Below are 23,686 nucleotides of genomic sequence, written 5' to 3' on the forward strand. Positions count from 1 at the left end.
AAAGTGATATATTGTCTGGGTTTGTGTTCTATATCATGCCAAGCTAACGGTGTTGTATATTTTTATCATCAAAATTCAACAGAACGAAGATCAATATCCCATAATGCAATTTACAACTGTAAATAAACATAAATAAAGTCTCTGTAGTTTCTGTATTTGGTGATTCACAAGTGATTTCTAAGTTTGTCCAACATTTACTCATTATTTAAATTGCATAGTTAAGCTAATTGTCACGCTCTCACTCTTCTAAAGAGACGCAGTGGATTGCAGGAGTTATCAAAACATACACGTATTTATTTACAACACTCACTGGAGCCACTGGAACATCGACACACAGGAATCAAGGGGTGATGACAAATCATGACACTTCATTACCGGACTAGGAACGAACTAAACAGAGACTTAAATACTCCGCACATAATAGAACTAATTACACACAGGGCTGAGACAGTTTATAATAATTCATTTCCTTTGTCTTTGCCATAATGACAGTACATAATATTTTACTAGTTATTTTGCAAGATACTAGAATTCAGCCTAAAGCGGAATTTAAAGGTGCAGTACGGAAGTTTGACACCCGGTCGTTGAACTAGGTATTGCACTCCTGATTCAAAACACACGCAAGTGCAGGTTGCCAGATTGACGACATCAACAGAAGCGAGTCTGACTGTTGAGCCTAAAGGCTGATTTAAGTCGAGTCGTAAATAAAAGCAACGGCACACAATAGAAGGAATATTTTCCATATTAACAGGAGTTTTTGAAATTGATATATTAGAAACAGCTTCTGGTTCTCACAGATGAACAACAGAAAACTGACAATAATCACCTCAGGTACACCTGATGTGCTGTATTAAGTGTTAAATGCTAATAATGTGAGTATGAATGCCATTTTACATCACATTTATTGCCATACTACTGAAAGCAGCAGCAGATAGTTCAGTTCAGATATGGAAAATAAAATAAACCATTTGAAATTGAACTTTAGGACGGTGATTCAGTGCAAGTCAACACATCAGTGATTCAGCATCTACATTTAATACTGTTAAAGAGCTTTAATATGTGTTAACTAGACTTTAAATCTTACCATTTCATAGGAGTGCAGTGAGTGCACTATTCTGTGCTTCCGAATGGATGTATTTAAATTTCTGTCATGTTTCGTCTGGTGCAAATAGCCAAATTGCTTATCACCGCGTATCTCGTTCATGTAGCGTGTTGTTAGGGCACAGGGTTACAATGTAACCGGGGGTACGTTCTTTGTACCTCGCTTAAATGATCTAAGATGATTTGACAGATCCTGGATCTATTAATCTTGATAACTAATCTTTGGCTAATTTGGTTCTTCAAACAAGTTTGTGAATCAGATTAAAATGTCTGGATGAACTGATTTGAGATGCAGGCTTTACACTTTCATGTATCAAGAGTATTCATCATGTATTCCAATGCATATCAATGTAGTTCTATATTTAGAGAAGATTTTCTTTAAAGTAGCCTAGGCCTACTCAAGCTTTTTTAATTGGCGTGAGGAATAACTGTATAAATTTTGCATTAAAAAAGCATTTTGATACCGGTAAAGGTGTCTGCAACTTTTGCAAAACATTAAATCACCATCATATTAGTGGTCAAAACGGGTACATGACTGCATAAATTATTATCCTTTTTTAAAAACAAGCCGAATATTTTGCATATGAGTTTGTACCTAAAAAGTTCACATCAATAAATGTTCTCTTTGAACCACCAGGTGGCAGTCTTTGTACTTTTATTTCAGCGTGAAGATTGCATAAGTTTAATTAACATATATTTTTTTACTTTTTATATATAGTTAAAAATATACATTTACTATTTCCCCAAGTGTATTTAACTACTGTAAGAAAACATCAGAATTCGGTACATACTTTTAGTATTACCTTTGCTCGAAATGACCCAATCTAATCCTGTTTATATGAAATGAGCCTGCTTCCGAGCAGGTTTTAGCTACCAGAACTGTTGCTATGACAACAAGTCTCAGATGAGTTTTGAAGAACTAAACGATCCTGGATCGTGTCAAATCGTCAATATCCAAATCCAGCTAATTGAGTAATCCACGTATGAAGAACGGACTCCTGCTCACCCAATGTTTACATTCGTAATATTTATATTATTTGCAAATTAGTAAGCTCATGTGGAACTCTGAACCTGCGTCTCATTTCGGAGTCTGCTACTGTCCACCAGAGGTCTCATTTCAGTCACGGGCGCATTCTTTGAGAGCCTTCGTGACTGAATGATTGAAATACGTTGTTTTCCACCAAGGCAACCCGGGGTGCTGAAATATAATTGCCTAGACTGGCATTGGGCGGGTTAAATGACCAAAACAATGGCACGGTAAACACATTTTCAAAGCAGAATATCCGACTTCAGCATTGTTTTTCAGATAAACAAGAATGTTCACTTAGCATTTCTTAAATATCTGCAAACATATTATGGTATTTTATGCTTTAGTAGAGTCAAGAACTTACATACAGCACCTTTAAATGCTAATTAGGATAATTAGGCAAGTCATTGGACAACAGGGTAGTTTGTTTTGTAGACAATTTGAAAAAAGAAAAACTTAAGGGGGCTAATGATATTGAGCTTAGCAGTTTTTTTATTGTAAATATTTTATTAATTATAATCAAAAAGAAACTGAAGAAAAATATAATAGGAAATACTATGAAAAAAATTTCATAGTAAAAATGTTGCTTGTGATCCTCTGTTAAACTCTCAAATCACTTGAGAAATATTTCACAGGAGGGTGAATAATGTTGCCTCCAACTTCAAATTTAGTTTACTGTAAAAAAAAAAAATTGCTGGGTACCACACAATCGATTTGTGTGGGGACAACATGAAAAAATTAAGTTAACTTATTAGCTTTTACAAATTTAAGTGGATTTAAGTGTAGATTTAGTATTTTTTATTTCTGTAATTGTATTAGGTGTAGCAAGTTTCAGTTGGGTGTTCAGTTGGTGTATTTTTGTTTATTATTTTTCTGTGGAGTCACCCCGAGGTAGTTGGCTTCACGTTTTTCGTGGTGATAAAAAAAAAAAAAAAAAAAAAAAAAAGAGTGAATTAAAAGTAAAAGTAGGGTCATTTTATTTTGTCTTTTTTTGTTTGTCTTTGTGTGGTTTATTTATAAACTAATTTCGAGAGGATCACGTGCTTATGATCAACACGGCTGGCTCCTCATTAGCTCCGTAATCTGACCCATTAGATGATTACGGAAGCATTATAAATAACCAGAGTTTTTCACTCCAGTTATCTTCGTCTTGAAGCCCCCCCCCTTCCACCCCTACTGTCTCCCCCTTTTTCTGATAGGGCGACACGGTGGCCCAGTGGCTAGCACTGTTGCCTCACAGCAAGAACACCGCTGGTCCAACCTCCTATCGGGCTGGTTGGTGTTTCTGTGCGGAGTTTACATGTTCTCCCCGTGTTCGCGTGGGTTTCCTCCGGGTCCCCTGGTTTCCTCCCACTGTCCAAAAACATAAACCATAGCCAATCGACTAAACCAAATTATCACCGAAAACAACACTAGTTTACACTTCTCACGCAGCGACAAGCAGGGGAGTTCTCGAGACCTACCTGAGCTCGAACTCCGCTCTCACCCTTCTAACAGGAGGGAGCTCCGGGCTCAAGGATATTAGGAGCTCCGGGCTCGAGGATATTACGAGCTCAGGGCTCTCTCCCGGGACAGCATGCCAAATACGCTTTATTGATTATCAGCTAAGTGTGAACTCTTGAAATCTTTTTTATCACCAAGAAAAACTTGAAGCCAACTACCTTGGGGTGAACTCACAGAACAAAAAGTGAATTTTATTTGTCTGGTGTTTTTTTATGTTGTGGCCTTGACCCTAGACCAAACTCGATCCTCGAGGGCCGGTGTCCCTGCAGAGTTTTGCTCCAACACTAATCAAACACACCTGAACACCCTAATTAGTGTCTTCAAGATCACTAGAAAGCTACAAGCAGGTGTGTTTGATTAGGGTTGGTGCAAAACTATGCAGGACACCGGCCCTCCAGGATCGAGTTTGCCCATCCCTGCCCTAGACCAGGGTCGTAACAATTGAACATGAAACAATTAAGCTGTCCCCCACTGCCCAATAAACTCAAGAATTGTGTTGTTTCAGCTCAATTTAAACAAGTAGTTTGAACCAAGATCAAATGTCACTTTTTTGAGTGTGGATAACATTGTGTGTTTCACGGAAGTAGTAAAGCGTTCGATGGCATGAGTGACTGGTGACAACTTATTGTGGAATTTTAGCTAGATTTTATCATCTCATGTAGGAGTATAATGTAGATACACAAATTACAATGGGCCATTGTGTTTAAAAGAGGGGAATTCTGCTTTAGAGGGAACTATACTTAAGTGGACTTGTTTTGCTTGTTTTTTTATTTCCTGTACTGAAATGATCATGGTGACTATTGCTAAACATATTTGTCTGACTTAAAAGATTATCCTGCTGTTAACAACTTCACAGATTTCGAAATGTTCACTGTTCGTGCCTTAAAAAATGCAAGATAATTGTGCGCATTAATGCAAATTATATATTGTACTAATATTTGTTTCTCAGAGTTGCTCCAAATAAAGACTGGTTTCCTTCACAAGCGCAATAGTTAATGTGTGTTGATGTGAATAAAAAGGAAACCTCGCTCTGTTGGACTTTTTGATGTAATAACGTCCACTAAAAGCAAAACTGAAGCTTTTTAATGCTTTACTCTATCTGATTTGGCAGTTGTGGACTAATCTGATTGTGTAACATATCGAAGCTAGAATATGAGCTGCATTTGAGACACTTAAAGTAAGACTTTACATTTGTCTTTCATTATAATCAACTTGAAAAACCTCTGGGTTTACCGTTTCATTAGTTGTGCGTTTGAGAATATATTTTATATTTATTTTAATCTATAAATGTCTGATACCGTTTCTTCCACATGTCATGTAAAATATTGTCATGTAGAGCTTTTTATTTAATTTTTTTTAGTCAGTTAGTCAGAATAACAGATGGAGGAGGGCGGTGTAGTGGTGCAGTGGGTAGCACTGTCACCTCACAGCAAGGAGGTCGCTGGTTCGAGTCCTGGCTGGGTCAGTTGGCATTTCTGTGTGGAGTTTGCATGTTCTCCCGGCGTTCACATTGGTTTCCTCTGGGTGCTCCAGTTCCCCCCACAGTCCAAACACATGCGCTATAGATGAATTGGGTAAGCTAAATTGTTTATAGTGCATGTGTGTGAATGAGAGTGTATGGGTGTTTCCCAGTGATAGGTTGCGGCTGGAAGGGCATCCGCTGCGTAAAACATATGCTGGATAAGTTGGCGGTTCATTCCGCAGTGGCGACCCCTGATTAATCAAGGGACTAAGCCGAAAATAAAATAAATAATTGAAAGAATAGATGGACGAGGAGGGAAAGTGGACACTTTTGGATTTGGGTGTGTTTGTAAACAGACAAATACACAGAATAATATGTAAACCTGTCTGTCCTGGTGTGTTTTATTCATTCATTCATTTTCTTTTCAGCTTAGTCCCTTTATTAATCAGGGGTCGCCACAGCGGAATGAACCGCTAACTTATCCAGCATTTCCATGCTCTTCCAGCCGCAACCTAACATCGGGAAACACTCATACACTACGGCCAATTTAGCTTATTCAATTCCCCTATAGCTCATGTCTTTGGACTGTGGGGGAAACCGGAGCACATGGAGGAAACTCACACCAACACAGGGAGAATATGCTGACCACTGTGCCTCTATGACGCCGGCATGTTTTATTTTAAACAACTAGTTTTGTCTTAAATGAGCACAAACATTTACTAAAGTAATAGTAATTGAATGCTTTCATTGTAGATCTGTGGATTCTTAAAGGGGAACCACTGTGATCAAACAAAAGAGTGTGTTAAAATGAGAACTTCACTGCTCCTCACTAAATAACTATAGTAACTTTAATCAGTTTTTAAATACAGTAAATAAAGGTGAACACGATTTTTTTCGAGATAGGCCATTTCATTAGGCAAAACCTTTTATTTTATTCTGAATAGTTTTTAATGTTTGTTATGTATTCTATCATTTAAAGCTAATTTCCTCCCTATATTTATAACAAATGTATCCCATATTTTTACATCCCAATGTTGACAGCAAGGTTATAATAGTTTTGGATTTTAATAGTTTTGTTCTATTTTGTTTTGATTTTTTGTTTTCAAATTCAGTTAGTTTTAATTAGTTTTTAGAGGCAGATTTACTAGTTTTTATTAGTTTCTATATTTTAAAATTGCTTAGTTTTAGTTTAGTTTTTAGTTTCAGTATTACTTTTTTTTCTAAATAAGGATATTTGTTAGGTGCTAGATTCAAAATCAACAGAATAATTATTGTTTAATTATACCTATACTCAAATTCAAATACAACAGCCCACAAGACAGCAGCCTTAAGTACAATATGTCTGCAAGGCTGCTTCTGAGGTATGATACAAAGTAGTGATGGAAAGTTCAGATACTTTCCGCGGATGTTAGGACTCAACATATTAAATGTAGTCAGCAATAGTAATTTCAGTCAGTTAAAACATCACCATGATCAGGGGCATTGCTAGACGCCTGCAGCCACTGCTATTTTGAATCACTTTTTAAAAATTGCTAAAAGTAGCCAAATTAATGTTAAAAAATGCTAAATTTGTTGCTAGGTGCTTTTTGAATAAAAGTTGCAAGGGTAGTTAGTATATGAAAAGTTGCTAAATGTTTTTTTTCATTTTTGGGCTTTATTAGATAGGACAGTATTTAGACAGGAAGCAAAGTTGGAGAGAGATAAATGGGGTGGGGGGGTATGGGGGTTTGTAGGAAAATGTCCTCAAGCCAGGATTCGAACTCGGGATGCCTTGATGTGCTTCTGCACCATATGTCGACGCACTAACCACTAGGCTATTTCACTAATGAAAAGTTGCTAAATCTTTTAGCAACAGTAATTAGATAGGAAGTGAAGTTGAAGGAAGAGAGAGAGAGAAAGGGGGGTAGGGTAGGGAAATGTCCTCGAGCCGGGATTCGAACTCAGAATGCCCTGACGTGCTACTGCACCATATGTCGACACACTAACCACTAGGCTATTGCACTGATGAAAAGTTGCTAAATCTAGCAACTAAATTGCTAAATTGGCAACACTGCTCTCAGCACCACCCACACTCATCACCGCTACCAATCTGACCAATCACAGAACTTGTGCTACGCGTCATTTCGACATGTAGTTACATTTTTTGAGAGGTGCACATCAGTGTCATGAGCCACGGCGAGGGATATGGGACCGCACCAAGGCTGCGCCTGATCATATGCGAGCGCTTGACGTGGAAGTATAAATCAGCCTTAATATTCACTGCTGATGAGTGCTGGTAAAAGGCTTTTTGCTCATACTTTTTTGTAGAAGTGTTCAGACCATAGACTGTAAAATATATGGACGTAGTATCCGTGACGTCACCCATAGGTTTCTGAACACTGCAAAAGAAGCTACAAGTAGGCGCGGCCAACCGTCGCCATTTTGTTCGCGCGTCATCGCACCCACGGCGGGATACCAAACAAGGGCAAAGAGGCGGAGAGTGAGCGGAGCTACAGACACCTGCTGGCACTTTGCTTAGACCTGGCAGACAGACTTTACTTTGGGAGAAACGCTTGATACTTTATAACCTGCGACTCGTTTGTGTTCTGACCACATGTGCTTGGCTGTACACTATATCAATAAAGTGTTTAGACTTTAAAAACACTGTAGTAATACATTGAGCCACTAAACATTGTTCTTATGACGTTTTTCTACAGGAGGAAAACGTGAAATACTTCCAAACACTTCAGATATAGTGTGTGTTAGTAAATGCAGGACTATTGATGAACTCCAGGCATAACACTGTATGACAACGCTTCAGATGACTTTTCTAGAGCCTACAGCTAATCAATCTGTCAGATTCTGGAGTGCTTTACGGGTCTAAAGAAAAATATTAATGATAAATGATCTTAAATAAAACAAATACATTTATAGAGATGGTATACAAGTATATAACTTTACTCACATGGGAAACGGAGGCCACATGAATGGTTTGTGAGCACAATTAAATGCACACAGCATCCCATATCATCTGATAAATGTAAGAAATAAGTCCAAAAGGCAGCTGACTGTGTAAAGCCACATAAAACAACACAAAAATACGATGAATATGCCGAGGTCAGTGGCTAATCTGCCGGATTCAGCTGAGGTGAAGTGACTGCGACCAGCGAGACCTAGCTGTCACTCAAGTGGCCACGCCCTTAATTATGCAAACTTAATATAACCTAATATAAAGGAAATGGATGAGTTATAAAAAAATTCACCCCCCTCACAGTTGTCATGGAGGGTAATAATAGCTATATGAACCCAAATCGTTCTTTGTACCAGGCTGTAAACATCCTTTTTTTTCTGCTGTAAAGTTGGCCATTCTAACAGTGGGCTCAATTGCAATTTGCTCTATTATGGAGCCAGGACTAGCGGAATTTTGATGAATTGCAGTTTCAGTTACTTCTGTATTGGCTTCCCGAGGGAGAGCGGGAGGTTGCCGCTTGGTTCAGAACGGATACTTTTACTCCACATTTTTTGTCAAACATTGGTACTTTTACTTGAGTATGGTTTTTCAGTACTCTTACAACTGTTTATTTGTCCTCACGGCTCACAGGTAGTCAATGGATCGGTGTACCTGGAGAGATTCGCGGCTATGAAGAGGCTCATCGAATGTATGGAAAGCTGCCGTGGTACAAACTGTTCGAACCCTCCATCAAACTAGCGCGAGAGGGTTTCCCGATGCCAGAATACCTCAGCCAATTCATACAGCATGCCTATATTAAGCAGATTCTGTACTCGGGAACTGGACTCTGGTACTGTATCTTTTCCATATAAACAAATATACTATTGTGTACACTGCTGTTTGTTATGACTGACATGTCAATCTGAGCAGCGTCAAAGAAGTAGGTTATTATTAGCCGTAGGCAAACCACAGGAAATATAAAACCTCTTTCACTGTTTTGTAAAGAGATACCTTCACCTGCAGGAATCAACATATCTCAGTCTGTTAATTAGCTTTATATATTGGGTAAACATTTCATGAATTATTCACTTCAATATATCTTGAAGACTTCTTAAAACAATCCAAATTTTCATTCAGGGTTTTTATGTATTAAATTCATACGGTAAAGGCTTTTTATAGTCTTATAATTTAAGACTGATTTATAATAATTTTTATTTTAAATAAATTCTGTTTTAACTTTCTATTCATCCAAAAATTCTATAAAATGCATTACTGTTTCGACAACACTAAATAGATTACACTTTTTGTTGTTTTTTAAAATAATAAAAATCCATAATAATAAAAATCGTCTTGTCGCCTATCCAAGTTTTAGGAACAGCAAATAATAACTTGACCTCTAGTTGATCATTTGGTGTCAGAAGTGGTTTATATGAAAGGCAAAGGCCTCTAGATTACACTTATTTTACTAAAATAAAATCTGATCATGCCTTGATTTTAATGATTTCATTAGGACAGTAAGGTCTGACTTTGCTTAGACAAAAGTCTTGTCACTGAACCTTCAATAATGTCCAGTATAGAATATGTGGTCATGCTGCAGTGGAAACAGAATGAATATTGTGTCTGACTCCATCATGAGCTTGGAGGACTGCATCCATACATCTCTCCAATGACTCAAATCACTGATTAATAAAGTCATCTGGAATGGCAAAGAAAGCCTTCTTGCAGGACTCCCAGAGTTCATCAAGATCCTTTGGATTCATCTTCAATGCCTCCTCCATCTTACCCCAGACATGCTCAATAATGTTCATCTCTGGTGACTGGGCTGGCCAATCCTGGAGCAGCTTGACCTTCTTTGCTTTCAGGAGCTTTGATGTGGAGGCTAAAGTATGAGAAGGAGCGCTATCCTGCTGAAGAATTTGCCCTCTCCTGTGGTTTGTAATGTAATGGGCAGCACAAATGTCTTGATACCTCAGGCTGTTGATGTTGATCATCCACTCTGCAGATCTCTCACACGCCTCCATACTGAATGAAACCCCAAACCATGATATTTCCTTCACCAAACTTGACTGATTTTTGTGAAAATCTTGGGTCCATGCTGGTTCCAGTAGGTCTTCTGCAGTATTTGTGATGATTGGGATGCAGTTCAACAGATGATTCATCAGATATATGTGTGTGTGTGTGTGTGTGTGTGTGTGTGTGTGTGTATGTGTTTAATATTTACAATTAATATTTCCTTGTAAAAATACAGTAAGTTTAAAAATATATCACAATATTTGATTTGCTACACTCTCAGAAATAAAGGTACGCGAGTGGTCAATGAGGTGGTACCTTTTCACAAGGTACACATTTATACTTACAGGGTCCATATTGGTACCTCAAAAATATATACCTAAAAATTAAGAGTAACTCTTTTGTACTTTTTAGGTACTAATATATACACCTGAAGTAATAATATGGACCTTTTATGTACAAATTTGTACCTTTGGAAAAGGTACAACCCAGCTCGCGTACCTTTATTTCTGAGTGTGTATTTCCTAAAAACATTTTAAATATGTACATCCAATATATATATATATATATATTGTTAATGTATTCATATTTATTACTATATAGCAATTATTGAAAATGTAAAAGAATTAAACATCATTATTTTTATCAGAAAACTCATTTCTAAAGGTGGTGGTGACCTGAAATGTCAGCCCTTTCTGCTTGAGTCATTGCATTGCTATTACACATAACTCTGAAAACTGGACTGAGTTTCAATTTCCATTTACTAGAACTTCTATGTTAAGCTGCTTTGACACAATTTATATTTAGAAGCGCTATAAAAATAAAGATTAATTAAATAACTAACTTTTTTTTTGTTTAGTTTTAATTGTATGTTTGAATTATTTGGGTGTTTACTGAAATCTGGGTCTATTTAATGCAAACAGTTCCTTCAGAAATATATTGACCAGAAAATACCATGAGGTGAATTTTTGTATATTAGTATTTACAGATTACTATATGTTTACACAATTATCAGGATGTATATCTGTGTTTGTGTGTGTGTGTGTGTGTGTGTGTGTGTGTGTGTGTGTGTGTGTGTGTGTGTGTGTGTGTGTGTGTGTGTGTGTGTGTGTGCGCGTGCGCGTGCGTGTGTGCGTGCTTGTGTAATTTAATCCAGACATGTTCTTGGCAGGTTTCATCATTTTTTTACCTCGTTGGCTTATGTTACTTGAAGAATAGGCATGAGCATGTTTGTTTTATTCAGTTCATTTTTTTCTGTCTGGTTTTGGATGCTCATTTTGTGTGTGTGTGTCTCTATATATTCTCTAGTGAACTGTTCTGCAAGAACAATAACACAGACGTCTTGGGCCCAGGGGATACTCTGAAGTTCCCTCAACTCGCAAAAACTCTGGAAACCATTGCCAAAGAAGGAGCAGATGCCTTTTACTCTGGAAAAATTGCCAGGGATTTGATACAGGACATACAAGCTAAAAGTACGGATAGTTTAGAAACACACCACACTTCGTGTAATCAAGCCAAGAAAAAAAATGCTAAATTTATTTGGCAGGTGTGCTTGTTCACAGTTTACATACATGTTATTTTTTTTCAGATGGAGCATTATCATTAGATGATCTGAAGAGTTTTAAGGTCAGAGTCAGTGACCCGTGGACTGTAGATTTGGGGGAATATAAGATGCACTTCCCTCCACCACCAGCAGGAGGAGCGATACTCAGCTTCATCCTCAAACTAATGCACGGTATGCTCCAAATTCAGACTTGGATTTTTGCAAGCTGAGACTGCAGATCTCAGACTTGCAATGTCAGACATAGTCAGTGTTGCCATATTGGGCGGTTTCCCAGTTTCCCGCCCAATTGGGTGGTTTTGAATTTACTTTTGCGGGTAAAAAAGGACATTGGCGGGTAGTGAAAACTTGGGCGGTTTTGCAACGCAACGCCCGCCCCATGGAACATAGGGCTCCCCCCCACCGAGCGTGATTTTGGTGACCGTAACAACCCCCCTAGCCCCCTGAATTATACCTTAATATAGTAAGTATAGTAAGCTGACTCTTGGATAAAACAAGATCAATATTGCAAATAATAAAATCACTGCATTTTTTATAATCCTGATTTCTCAATATTATGATGTATCATTGCTCATTTAAACATACTACAATTGGGCACAGTAATTATTTTTCCAAATACTATTTAGGATAAATTAGCAAATTGGGTCTTCCTACTTGTCTTATTTCCCAGCGGTGACCCATTAATATTAATAATTTCTTTTCTTTTAATTCTCAGAGTTCGGCCTTTCTCCAGCCTCCATCCAAGGCGACCAGAAAACCTTGACTTTGCATCGGTATATAGAAGCGGTCAAGTTTGCAAACGGACAGAGGCGTTTCCTTAAAGACCCCGACTTCAACTCTGGAGATGTAAGGATTCAACTTTATATAACATACTGCAGAGAGTTCATATTGAAGGAGACCTATTATGCAAAAATCACTTTTATGAGGGGTTTAAACACAGTTGTGTGGCAGCAGTGTGTGAATATAACCAGCCTCTGATGATCAAAATTCATTCATTATATTTATTATAATCACTCTTGATAAAAACAGTCTGCTGAAACACTTTGATTGACATTCTCCCTTTGTACGTGGCATCAGAGGGTCATGATGTCACATTGGCCACGCACACCCAAGCGAACTGACCAACCAAACACGTATAAACCAGGCTTAAGAGGCTTTATTTAGTAAATATCAATTTTTAGTATGCAAAAACAAACACTGCAGTGTCTAAAGACTGCCTTCTTCTGAGCCACTTTACACATTTATATTTTTCCACAAAGATAACATTGGTCCTGTTTTGAATATGCCGCTATGCTGACACACAGGAATTTGTAGCTCCACCCTCTTATGAAAAAGAGCACAATCTCATTTGAATTTAAAGCGACAGTCACCAAAAAGCCACAATTAGGATCAAAACCTAAAATAGTCAGTTTCAGAGAGTTATAAAAGATATTTGCCAGGTATTTTGGGCTGAAACTTCACATACACACTCACTCACTCACACACACACACATACATCTTGTTAAAAGGGGCCCAATAGGTCTCCTATAAAAAGGCCACAAGATGCTATTTATTTGATTTAGGCCATGTCCACATATACACGAGTATTTTTATAAAATGGAGTATTTTTTTAAATCTCCGTCCATATGAAAAATGCAAAAACGCACTTTGATGCATGTTAAGGACACTCCGAACCAACAGGGGGCGACAATGACACTTTTTTGATGGGTTTTCACTAAATGGGGATTTAAGTGAAGTTTATTTATAAACTAATTTCGAGAGGATCACGTGCTCATGATGGAACACAGCTGGTCTTGCATTGCCAATTCATGATTCACCAATCAGACGATTCCTAGGTCACTAAAATTCCATATCACAGTCATCTTTGTTTTGAAGAATCCCCCCTTCCATCCCCACTCCTCCTCCTTTCCTAGATGGACAGCACAATGGCCCAGTGGTTAGCACTGTTGCCTCACAGCAAGAACGTCACGGTTCAAGTCCTTACCAAACCAGCCGACATTTCTGTGCGGAGTTTACACGTTCCCCCTGTGCTCACGTGGGTTTCCCCTGGGTTCCCCGGTTTCCTCCCATCCAAAAACATGCAACTTAAGTTAATTGACTAATCCAAATCTGCACTATAGACATGCTCCTAGTAAGTGGTTATGTCTTAAGAGCAATCACTATCTGTTCATTAGCTACTACAGCAGGGGAGTTCAAGATCTACCTGAGCTTAAACTCCACTCTCGCCCTGCAACTGGAGGGAGCCCTGGGCTCGAGGATCTTATGAGCTCAGGGCTCTCTCCCGGGACAGCATGCCAAACAAGCTTTAAATCTATAGTAAGCAAAGTGTGAACTCTTGAAGTATTTTCGTGAGTAAATTGCATATATCAGGGGTGTCCAAACTCGATCCTGGAGGGCCGGTGTCCTGCATACGTAGTTTAGCTCCAACTTCCTTAAACTTCCAGGCAGGTGTGTTGTTGTATACCCAGAAAGAACTTGATTAGCTGGTTCAGGTGTGTTTAATTGGGGATGGGACTAAAATATGCAGGACACCGGCCCTTCAGGACCGAGTTTGGGCAGCCATGGAATAAATAAACCTCTTTCGTGTTAAGTGTTTTCCGCTTATTTACAGTTGTAAATTGCATTATGGGATGTTGATCTCTGCTCTGTTGACTTTTGATGTTGAAAATTCAACTCTACACTTTAACAAAGTGACTTTTATTGAGATTTTAGTAGTTTGAGTTAATATAATGTATAATAAATATTATATAGAGGAATAGGGCAGTAAAATAACAGAAAAAGCACTGGCAGTTTATTACAAGGTTTTTGTAGCGTAAAATACAACACCAATCCAGACAATATAGCACTTTAAACTATTAAAAATGTTTATAAAAGTCACTTTTTACAACTTCAAGGTTAAAAATTGTTGGAAAAAAAGATCAAGATCCCATAATGCAACTCAAAAGCATAAATAAATGGGGAAAAATAAAAACATGAATCGCAAAATACGAAAACTGATCATTTATGGACAATTTTTAGTTATTACATAATTTTTACAGTTATTTACATTTTTTACAATATTACATTATAGGAAATACTGTGAAAATTTCCTTGCTCTGTAAACCATCTCTTGGGAAATGGACTAATAATTTAGCCTTAAACTGTACAAGTACAGAGTAACAAAGAATTTAAAAAAGGTCCATATTTCTAATACTATACAATATTCTAATAATACCTACATTACAGTATTAACATTGGAGATATGAACTCTTATGAACTACTGTCTACTTAGAGACTGTTTTCATAACAACTCAAGTAGACAGTAAATATCGCCTATAGTTTCAGAGTTACACCCCCAGTTTACCCACATTACACCCTAAAGAAAAAGAGTACAACACATTTTATGGTCTCTTAAACATACACACACGCACAAAATCAGACTCTCATGTGCCTTTTGCTATGGTTACTGTATATTTGCTATTTTAGCTGTCTCAGTAAAAATAACCACTGGAAGTCACAGTGTACACTTGAGTAAACACTATTAAGGCCCGGATGTTATTTTATGTGACGTCCACGCAACTATGCATGCAGTTTTCCTTTGAAATGAAATCAAAATGTTAACGGAGCACATACTCAAAGCAAGTACACTGAATAAAATGATTCGTTGGATTATTATTTTCTTTTAAGGTAATTTATATATGCTGAATTTAACCTGTGTGCACTGTTCAAATGCACGACCCTTTTGTTATGTTCAGGATGAAAACATTCACTGAATTAAACTGCTGTTAAAATGCATCAGATTAATATTGTTATTTTTATTTTTATGCGTAAATCTGTTAATCAACCTCAGTCCTGATCAAAACTACTAAAATTACAGGATTTTAACTTTTTAATTGTCAAATTCACGAATGATGTCACTAATTTGGTACGGAAAAAACCACACAAAATTACATATTTTCAATATAAAAAGTTATTGTAGACTGGATTTTTTTTTACCTTTTATCACATTCTTAGACATATGAATGATTAGTAACAACATTGGCTTTGATGCATTGTTAGATTTTCATTCTTTTTGCCTAATTTACTGTTGCTGGCTGTTTTTGCCCCATTCACTTCCATTATAACCACACTTGATGGTGCGTAAATACAGTTTTTGTTTTTGTTTACTCCATGTAGTTCTGAGAGCTGAGATGCATATTTTGGTTTTCTCAGACACATAAGTGCGTAAAGGTCACTCTCACACACACATACACACACTTTAATTTGCTGTTATACTCCATATTAAATCCAGAAACTAAGCTTTTTTTGTGCACAGGCCTCTCTAAATGGTTAATGCTGCCAACTGATGATCAACAGTAAAAATAACACAATATTTCTCTTCCCAACAGGGAAAACCACCAATAATCAAAAATGCATGATTATATGCGGTCATGGTTTTGTAATCAAAAAACGTGGTTATAATGAAAGTTAACAAGGCAAAAACAGCCCAACAGTAAATTAGGCAGAAATAAATGAAAATTATTCAAAAACAATGCATCAAAGGCAATGTTGTTTCACATGTCCAAGACTTTGATAAAAGCTATACAAACCCTCCGGCGACTAGACTGCAGCTCTGCACAATAAGTTTGGCCAGAAGAGAAATGGCCATGCCTAACTGAGCCTGGTTTCTCTCAAGGTTTATTTTTCCTTCACTTTCATCAATTGGTGAAGTTTGTTCCACTGTCGCGACTGGCTTGTTTGGTTTGGGACTTGTTAAGCTGCGCATCGATGGACTTGTTCTGTGTTGTTTGGACTTTCAGCAGTGACAATTAAACCACACTGAACTTCAACTCTGAATTTACCAGAACTTCTATGTTAAGATGCTTTGACAGAATCTAGTGAATGGAATAAAAAAATCCAGTCCACAATTACTTTTTTTAATATTGAAAATAGGTCATTTTGTGTGGTTTTTCCCACCAAATCAGTGATATAATTTGTGAATTTGGCAATTAAAGAGTTAAAATCCTGTAATTTTTAGTAGTTTTGATCAAGACTGAGGTTGATTAACAGATTTATGCAAAGCAAATGGGATTTTTTTTTACATCTGATGCATTTTTCATTGCAATACAACAAAAGGTAGTAAAATTGAACTGTGCACACGGGTTAATTTCAGCCTATATATATATTGTTTGCAATCATTTACCTTAAAATAATATAAATAATCCAATGAAGCATTTTATTCTGCGTACTTGCTTTAAGCGTATGCATTTTTGACATCATTTCAAAGGAAAAACTGCATGCATAGTTGCGTGGCTGTCACGTAAAATAACATCCGGGCCTTAATAGCTGAAACAGAAAAAGTTATGGCCAAATTAAAACTCAAAATCACCCCAAAGTGGATGAAAACATCTCCAACAGTACATAAGGGTTAAACTCATTAAATTAAGTAATGTTCAGCTGTATTTGTGTGTTTATTCAGCTCTTATAAAATAGTTTGCAACCATTTACCTTTAAAAATACAATTTAATTGAACATTTTTTTCAGTTTATGATTGGATACTAGATTTCCCTGAAGAAAAACAAAAGAAACGTAACTCTTCTGTATCAGATTATGGTACATTTATTCTTGTTTTTCTTGTGCTATGTGAATGCAGATGAAGTCCGTCACAGATGAGAAGTTTATTAAGCGTATCCGAGATCTGATTACAGACAGCGGCACACATGAGGACTCTTATTACAACATTACACCAGCTGTGGATCGCTTCGGGACCACGCATGTCTCGGTGATGGCAGCAGATGGCAGTGCAGTTTCAGTCACAAGCACCATCAACCACATGTGAGAAATCCGCAGCACTTTTACATGCACTCCACATCTGGAGGACACTGCCTTAGAGTTCATAGTAGGGACAACATTCTCATATCACCATTTAAGCTAAGACATTAAACACATTAAAGGGATAGTTCACCCAAAACTGAACCTTCTGTCATCATTTTCTCACCCTTTACTTGTTCAAAACATGTTTGAGTTATTTCTTCTGTTGAACACAAAAAGAAGATATTTTGAAGAATGCTGGGGGATCAACTGACTGCCATATCACCTTGGAATTATAAGGTTCTATCTGCATTCTGAATGATTTTGAGATATTGAGCTTCAAAGTTTTTGCATTCCATATAGCAAACAATAAGTGTGTGACATTTGTTTTTTAAATAAAAAGTCTTAAAATGTAAACAACTTATAAAAAACATCCCATAATGTAAATAAGTTGTCATTTAATAAGACTATGTCAATTACTCAATTTTGACAAAAATGTCAGATAGAAACTTATAATTCGGTGACGATATGTAAATTTTCCTACTACTGAAGTCAAAAGGTGCAACTAGCATTTTTCAAAATATCTTCTTTTGTGTTTAACAGAAGAAAATACCCCTTTAATTAGATTTTTTTTAAATCATTTGACATTTTTCAAATCTGCTTTAAATAAATGAAACTAGATTTCTCTTTTAAGAAATTTCTTGTACTATATTCAATAATGAATGCTGAAAATAACAATATTAAAATTTTTGTTTTAATTTGCAAAACTGCTTTCAATATCGGTCAGAAATATTAAAAGGATTTCTGAATAATTGTGGGACACTCATTACTATTTTAGTGCTGATGCTGAAAATTCAGCTTTGCTTTACAAGAGTTACTAATTTAACCTTTTAAAATGCTGTTTTTATTTAGCAAGGACATATTGATTTATTTTTTTTAAATCTAAATCACCTCGACATTGAAATACCTAGGTCATTTTTGGAGTACATATACTGTTCTCATAATTCAAAATGCTTAAAAATCATATTTAACCAGGTCTTTTGACATTAAAGAGTTGCCACAGCTTTAGAGGTTGTTTTATAGGCGATATAATAAGCTGTTTTTAAAATTGCATTAACCCCTTCAAACCCTGATTATGTTCAAAGTTTCTGAAACATGTTAAAGTATGTTTTCAGTTTTTGAGGCTTCTATAAAGGAGACCAAATCATAATAAAAAATTCAACACCCTTTAAGTATATATACAGTTGAAGTCAGAATTACTAGTCCCCTGTATATTTTTCCACCAATTTCTGTTTAACGGAGAGCAGATTTCTTCAACACATTTCTAATCATAATAGTTTAATAACTCATCTCTAATAACTGATTTATTTTATCTTTGCCATGATGACAGTAAATAATATTTGACTAGATATTCTTCAAGACACTTCTATACAGCGTAAAGTGACATTTAAAGGCTTAACTAGGTTAATTAGGTTAACTAGGCAGGTTACGGTAATTAGGCAAGTTATTGTATAACGATGCTTTGTTCTGTAGACTATCGAAAAAAATATATATAGCTTAAGGGCGCTAATAATATTGACCCTAAAATGGTTTTTAAAATAAAGACTGATTTTATTCTAGCTGAAATAAAGCAAATGAGACTTTCTCTAGAAGAAAAAATATGATCAGACATACCGTGAAAATTTCCTTGCTCTGTTAAACATCATTTGGGAAATATTTAAAAAATAAATTAAATAAATAAATCAAAGGGAGGCTAATAATTCGGACTTCAAATGTATATATTTTGTCCATTACAATGGACATCAGAACAGAAGAGTATAGTACTTCTCGAACGTTATACCAACATAAAATCCAAACAAAAACATCCATGATTGTTGGTGTGATCTTGAAATTTATTTTCAAAATCACAAACATTAACATGGTGACATTTTTACTTTAATTTTAAGGTTTTTGTTGTATAGAATTGTTGTATCTTGTTTATAACAACCTTTATTTTCATCTTCCTCATCACTCCACACAATGTTTACATCTGAGATATTTCCATCTGCTATATGCTCAAGAACATCAAGATCCTTATTTTCTGCATATGAAACTGTTAAGTAATGAATTCGTACATTGATATAGTTTTATAGATAGATAGATAGATAGATAGATAGATAGATAGATAGATAGATAGATAGATAGATAGATAGATAGATAGATAGATAGATAGATAGATAGATAGATAGATAGATAGATAGATAGATAGATAGATAGATAGATAGATAGATAGATAGATAGATAGATGTGTATATATATATATATAGATAGATGGATAGATGGATGGATGGATGGATGGATGAATGGACAGACAGACAGACAGACAGACAGACAGACAGACAGACAGACAGACAGACAGACAGACAGACAGACAGACAGATAGATAGATAGATAGATAGATAGATAGATAGATAGATAGATAGATAGATAGATAGGTTCAATCAGCATTACTGGAGATTTAGCTTCAGTAACAGATGTTGAACCCATTGTTCATCTAATGGACAGACATATTTGAAAAAATCCTGATCTACAGCTTGCGATGTTACAAAGGATTTTGAACTTTAATTAGTAAGTGCAATCCCTCTTTTTTTACATACAATCTATGAAACGTTGGCAAACATGTCAATAAATCTGAATAAAACCCATTGTTAATGTGGCTTACGTCTGTGTCTGGAGTGAAGTGATGCCATGCTGCTTTTAGTAGTGGATTTTTTTCAAAATCACATCATGCCGAGTCTTACTGCCATTTTATTTATTTACATGGGTTGATATGTGATGTCCATTGTAATGGACATAGGGTCCGAAGGGGTTAATATAATAGGCCTATCCTCATAAACCAACATTTGTGTGTGAAAAATTAAAACACAACATTAATAACAGTTTAAATAAAGCATAATCTGCACTGAAAAAATACTTTAGCTGCTTGTTTAAACTACTTTTTAAAATGAGTTTTTACAACCCAATTTTTGGGGGGACAACTTAATTGTTTTATGTTCAGCCCACTTAAATTTGTGAAAAATGATTAAGTTAACTTAATCGATTTGTGTTGGGAAAACATGTGTGGAACTCAGCGTTTTGGCAGTGAGTCTATTTTGAACTCCTCTGTCTTCAGGTTCGGATCAGCTGTTTATTCTCCTAAAACGGGGATCATCCTCAATAATGAGCTTGTGGATTTCTGCAACCGAGCAGATTCTGTCAAACCAGGTGAAGATCTAAAATATATCTGCCTAAATTTAATGTTTTGGAGCTCTCATCACCATTTTGTGGGATATTTACTGTATTTGTTTTGTTTCTTATCCTGCAGGTGAGCAGCCTCCGTCCTCCATGGCTCCTGCTATCCTGCAGTCGCAGCAGAAAACTCTGGTGATTGGAGGATCAGGAGGAAGCATGATCACCTCTGCCATGGCCCTGGTGAGCCTTCGGACTATTAGAATATTTATTTTTACAGCACAGTCTTAGCATAAATGAAATATAAAATGAATATTTATGCATTTCAAAGTCAAAGCCTATAACAAGGGTGTCCAAACTCGGTCCTGGAGGGCCGGTGTCCTGCATTGTTTAGCTCCAACTTGCTTCACCACACCTGCCAGGAAGTTTCTAGTACACCTAAAGCTGCGGTCACACTGGGCTTTGTGTGTGTGAAATTCTGTCGTGCGGCGCTGCGAAAAGGGGCGGGATTAAACAAGATGATTAGACATTAAAAAAATCCAGCGATTGCTCCATGTTTTAAATTTCTGTCCAGAGAGGTCCTGTTTTGATCCTCGATTGGTCTCACGCAGTCAAGAGATGCGGTTTCACAGGTCAGAGTTCACCAAGCTTGAACTTTGCACCGCAGCGAACTGCGAAACTTAACGCATGACCTCGCGTTTCCGGTCTGACGCATTCACGTGCGTATGAATGGAAGTCTATGGGAAGAAAAGTCAAGTGTGACTGTGACTGTAGGTGTGTTTGATTAGGTTTGGAGCCAAACTATTCAGGACACCGGCCCTCCAGGACCGAGTGTGGACACCCCTGGCCTATATTCTTTGGTGCGTTTACACAAAATGAATCAAACAAAACAGTTATATCCATTAAAATAAGAGTTTGGATCGAACATTTTTAGAAATATAAAGATAATAAATTTAAATTCAAATGAGGCGTTTCAAAACAAAGTACAAAATCAAGCTTTTTATTTTGTGTTTTCCTTGATTTTTCCTGTGAATAAAATTTTATTAAATATTTTACAAATATATTACATATTAATATTAACATATTAATTTGGGTGTACTGATTTTTAGTAAAGAAGTCCAGATCCAATCATGTGATCGCAATCAAGCCTGATCACACAGTTTCAGACTCGATCGGAATTGGATGTTACCTTGCAATCAGGACTCATACATTCTCATTATTTTTAATACATTTATAGTTATGCTGTAGCACAGAGTTAGAGCTCTTTCTTGAGTTCACACGGAAACAGCAACATGTGCGACATGACATCACTATTGGTTGAATGCCGGAAAAGTACAGTAGAACAAAGCAGCAGCTTAAAGCTGAAAGCACGAGTATGTCGACAACATACTGATGATGACAACATTGCCATAGCAAACTGTGAGATATGTAAACTTGGGATTGCCTACAGGGTATTTTAAGTTGAGGTGCTGTTTGTTTTCATATTAGATTTTTTAATTATTACTGTTGCACTAAAGTCCAAAAGTGAAGAACTGATGTTATTTATTACCTGATTGTTCAAGCTACTTCACAGAACAGATTTGTTAAATGTAAAAAAAAGTGAATTAAATAAAAATAAGGAGCATCCTGGATCTGTTTCTTCCCGTTTTATTCTTTTTTTGTGTATTATAGAAGTATTGGATCGGGTTTCGCTATTGGTAGAAACTCAAAATCTAATTATTCGGACTCGAGGACAAAAAATCCTGATCGGGACATCACTAATTTTTAGATTGTGATTAAATTTTTTTAGTACCAGTTTTGGCTTTGGTTCAAGAGAGATTTGTGAGGGAATATTTCAATTCAGTAGGAGAAAAATCTGATTATGTTTCTTTAAGAAGCATTTTGTTGTGCATTTACACTTAAACTACTTTTTAAATCGATATGAATGAGATTTTTAATGCATTTAAAACACTGTATTTAACTATTTAAACTATTTAAAATTATATTTTAGTTTAATTATCAACCTAATTATAATTTTTTTTCCTTTTTTTTATGTGAAACATCTTTCTCATCCAAGAAAATAATGCTTTTCTTTTAGCAAAACTACAAATAAGTGTGGTTTTTATAAATTGAGACTTTTGCATTTCCTGAGAGCTGAATATATATGATTCTATTGATGTGTGCTTTGTTATAATAAGATGATGGCTAAACTGCAACTATATGAAAATCTGGAATCTGAAATCAAAATACTGATATAATCATCTTTAAAGTTGTCCATATGAAGTGCTTAGCAATGAACACTGCACGTCATGATTTTGCCAAGTACCATGTGATCCTGGATTAACATCCATGTTGATCCTGGAACATCAGTTTTGTACGAAAATGTAATCCATACCTATTCCCTACACTTAAACCCAATCAAAACCGTAGATTATTCCCAAAATCAGATAAGAATAATAGTTGGATAACAATTAAGTAGAAGCGCATAAACCTAACCGTAAGCCTACACTTAACATACACTGTAAATGAATCCCTTAATTCTGATTGGCTGATTGGAATGTTGTTCCACGGTCAAAATAGATGTCAATCCAGCAACAGGTCCAACTTAGTGAAATCAGGGTGGCAATGAACATTATTAATCAAAAATAGTTATTTGATCAATTCACATTGGGAAATGTATAAAATATCTTCATGGAATAGGATCTTTCTACTTAAAATACTAATGATTTTTGGCATAAAAGAAAAATCTATAAGAGTATATGTTTAGCTATTGGCAGAAATATGCCTGTGACTCATGAAAATCTGCAAACAGTTCTCATTGACTTTAAGAGCCTAATCTTCATTAATGCTCTTACAAGTACAGGTAATTATATTACTTTGATTGTAACAATCATCCATTAATTCAACAATTCTCAGAATAATTCTGCTGCATAATGAAAAATAAACAATCAAAATACAAGCAAACAGAGTGTGGAGTCTTTCTGTGTTTACTTATTATTATATTATTATTATTATCATTTATTTTCCTTCGGCTTAGTCCCTTATTTAATATTATTATTATCTTATATATTAGTATATCCCTCACAGCAAGGTCGCTCGTTCTAGTCCCAGCTGGGCCAGTTGGCATTTCTGTATGGA

The 23,686-nt window shown here is 36.1% G+C and overlaps 1 protein-coding gene across 1 annotated transcript in view; it reads left to right on the forward strand.

Moving 5' to 3' along the window:
- Positions 1–23,686, forward strand: part of ggt5b (gamma-glutamyltransferase 5b) — a 60,047-nt gene that overhangs the window by 28,073 nt on the left and 8,288 nt on the right. The window contains exons 4-10 of the mRNA XM_056466896.1: positions 8,674–8,872; positions 11,341–11,504; positions 11,621–11,767; positions 12,309–12,439; positions 17,205–17,386; positions 20,514–20,605; positions 20,706–20,812. Of these exons, the coding sequence (XP_056322871.1) occupies positions 8,674–8,872; positions 11,341–11,504; positions 11,621–11,767; positions 12,309–12,439; positions 17,205–17,386; positions 20,514–20,605; positions 20,706–20,812 (1,022 nt within the window). The remainder of the gene's footprint in view (positions 1–8,673; positions 8,873–11,340; positions 11,505–11,620; positions 11,768–12,308; positions 12,440–17,204; positions 17,387–20,513; positions 20,606–20,705; positions 20,813–23,686) is intronic.

This window comes from Danio aesculapii, chromosome 10, assembly GCF_903798145.1.
Source record: "Danio aesculapii chromosome 10, fDanAes4.1, whole genome shotgun sequence".
NCBI lineage: Eukaryota > Metazoa > Chordata > Actinopteri > Cypriniformes > Danionidae > Danio > Danio aesculapii.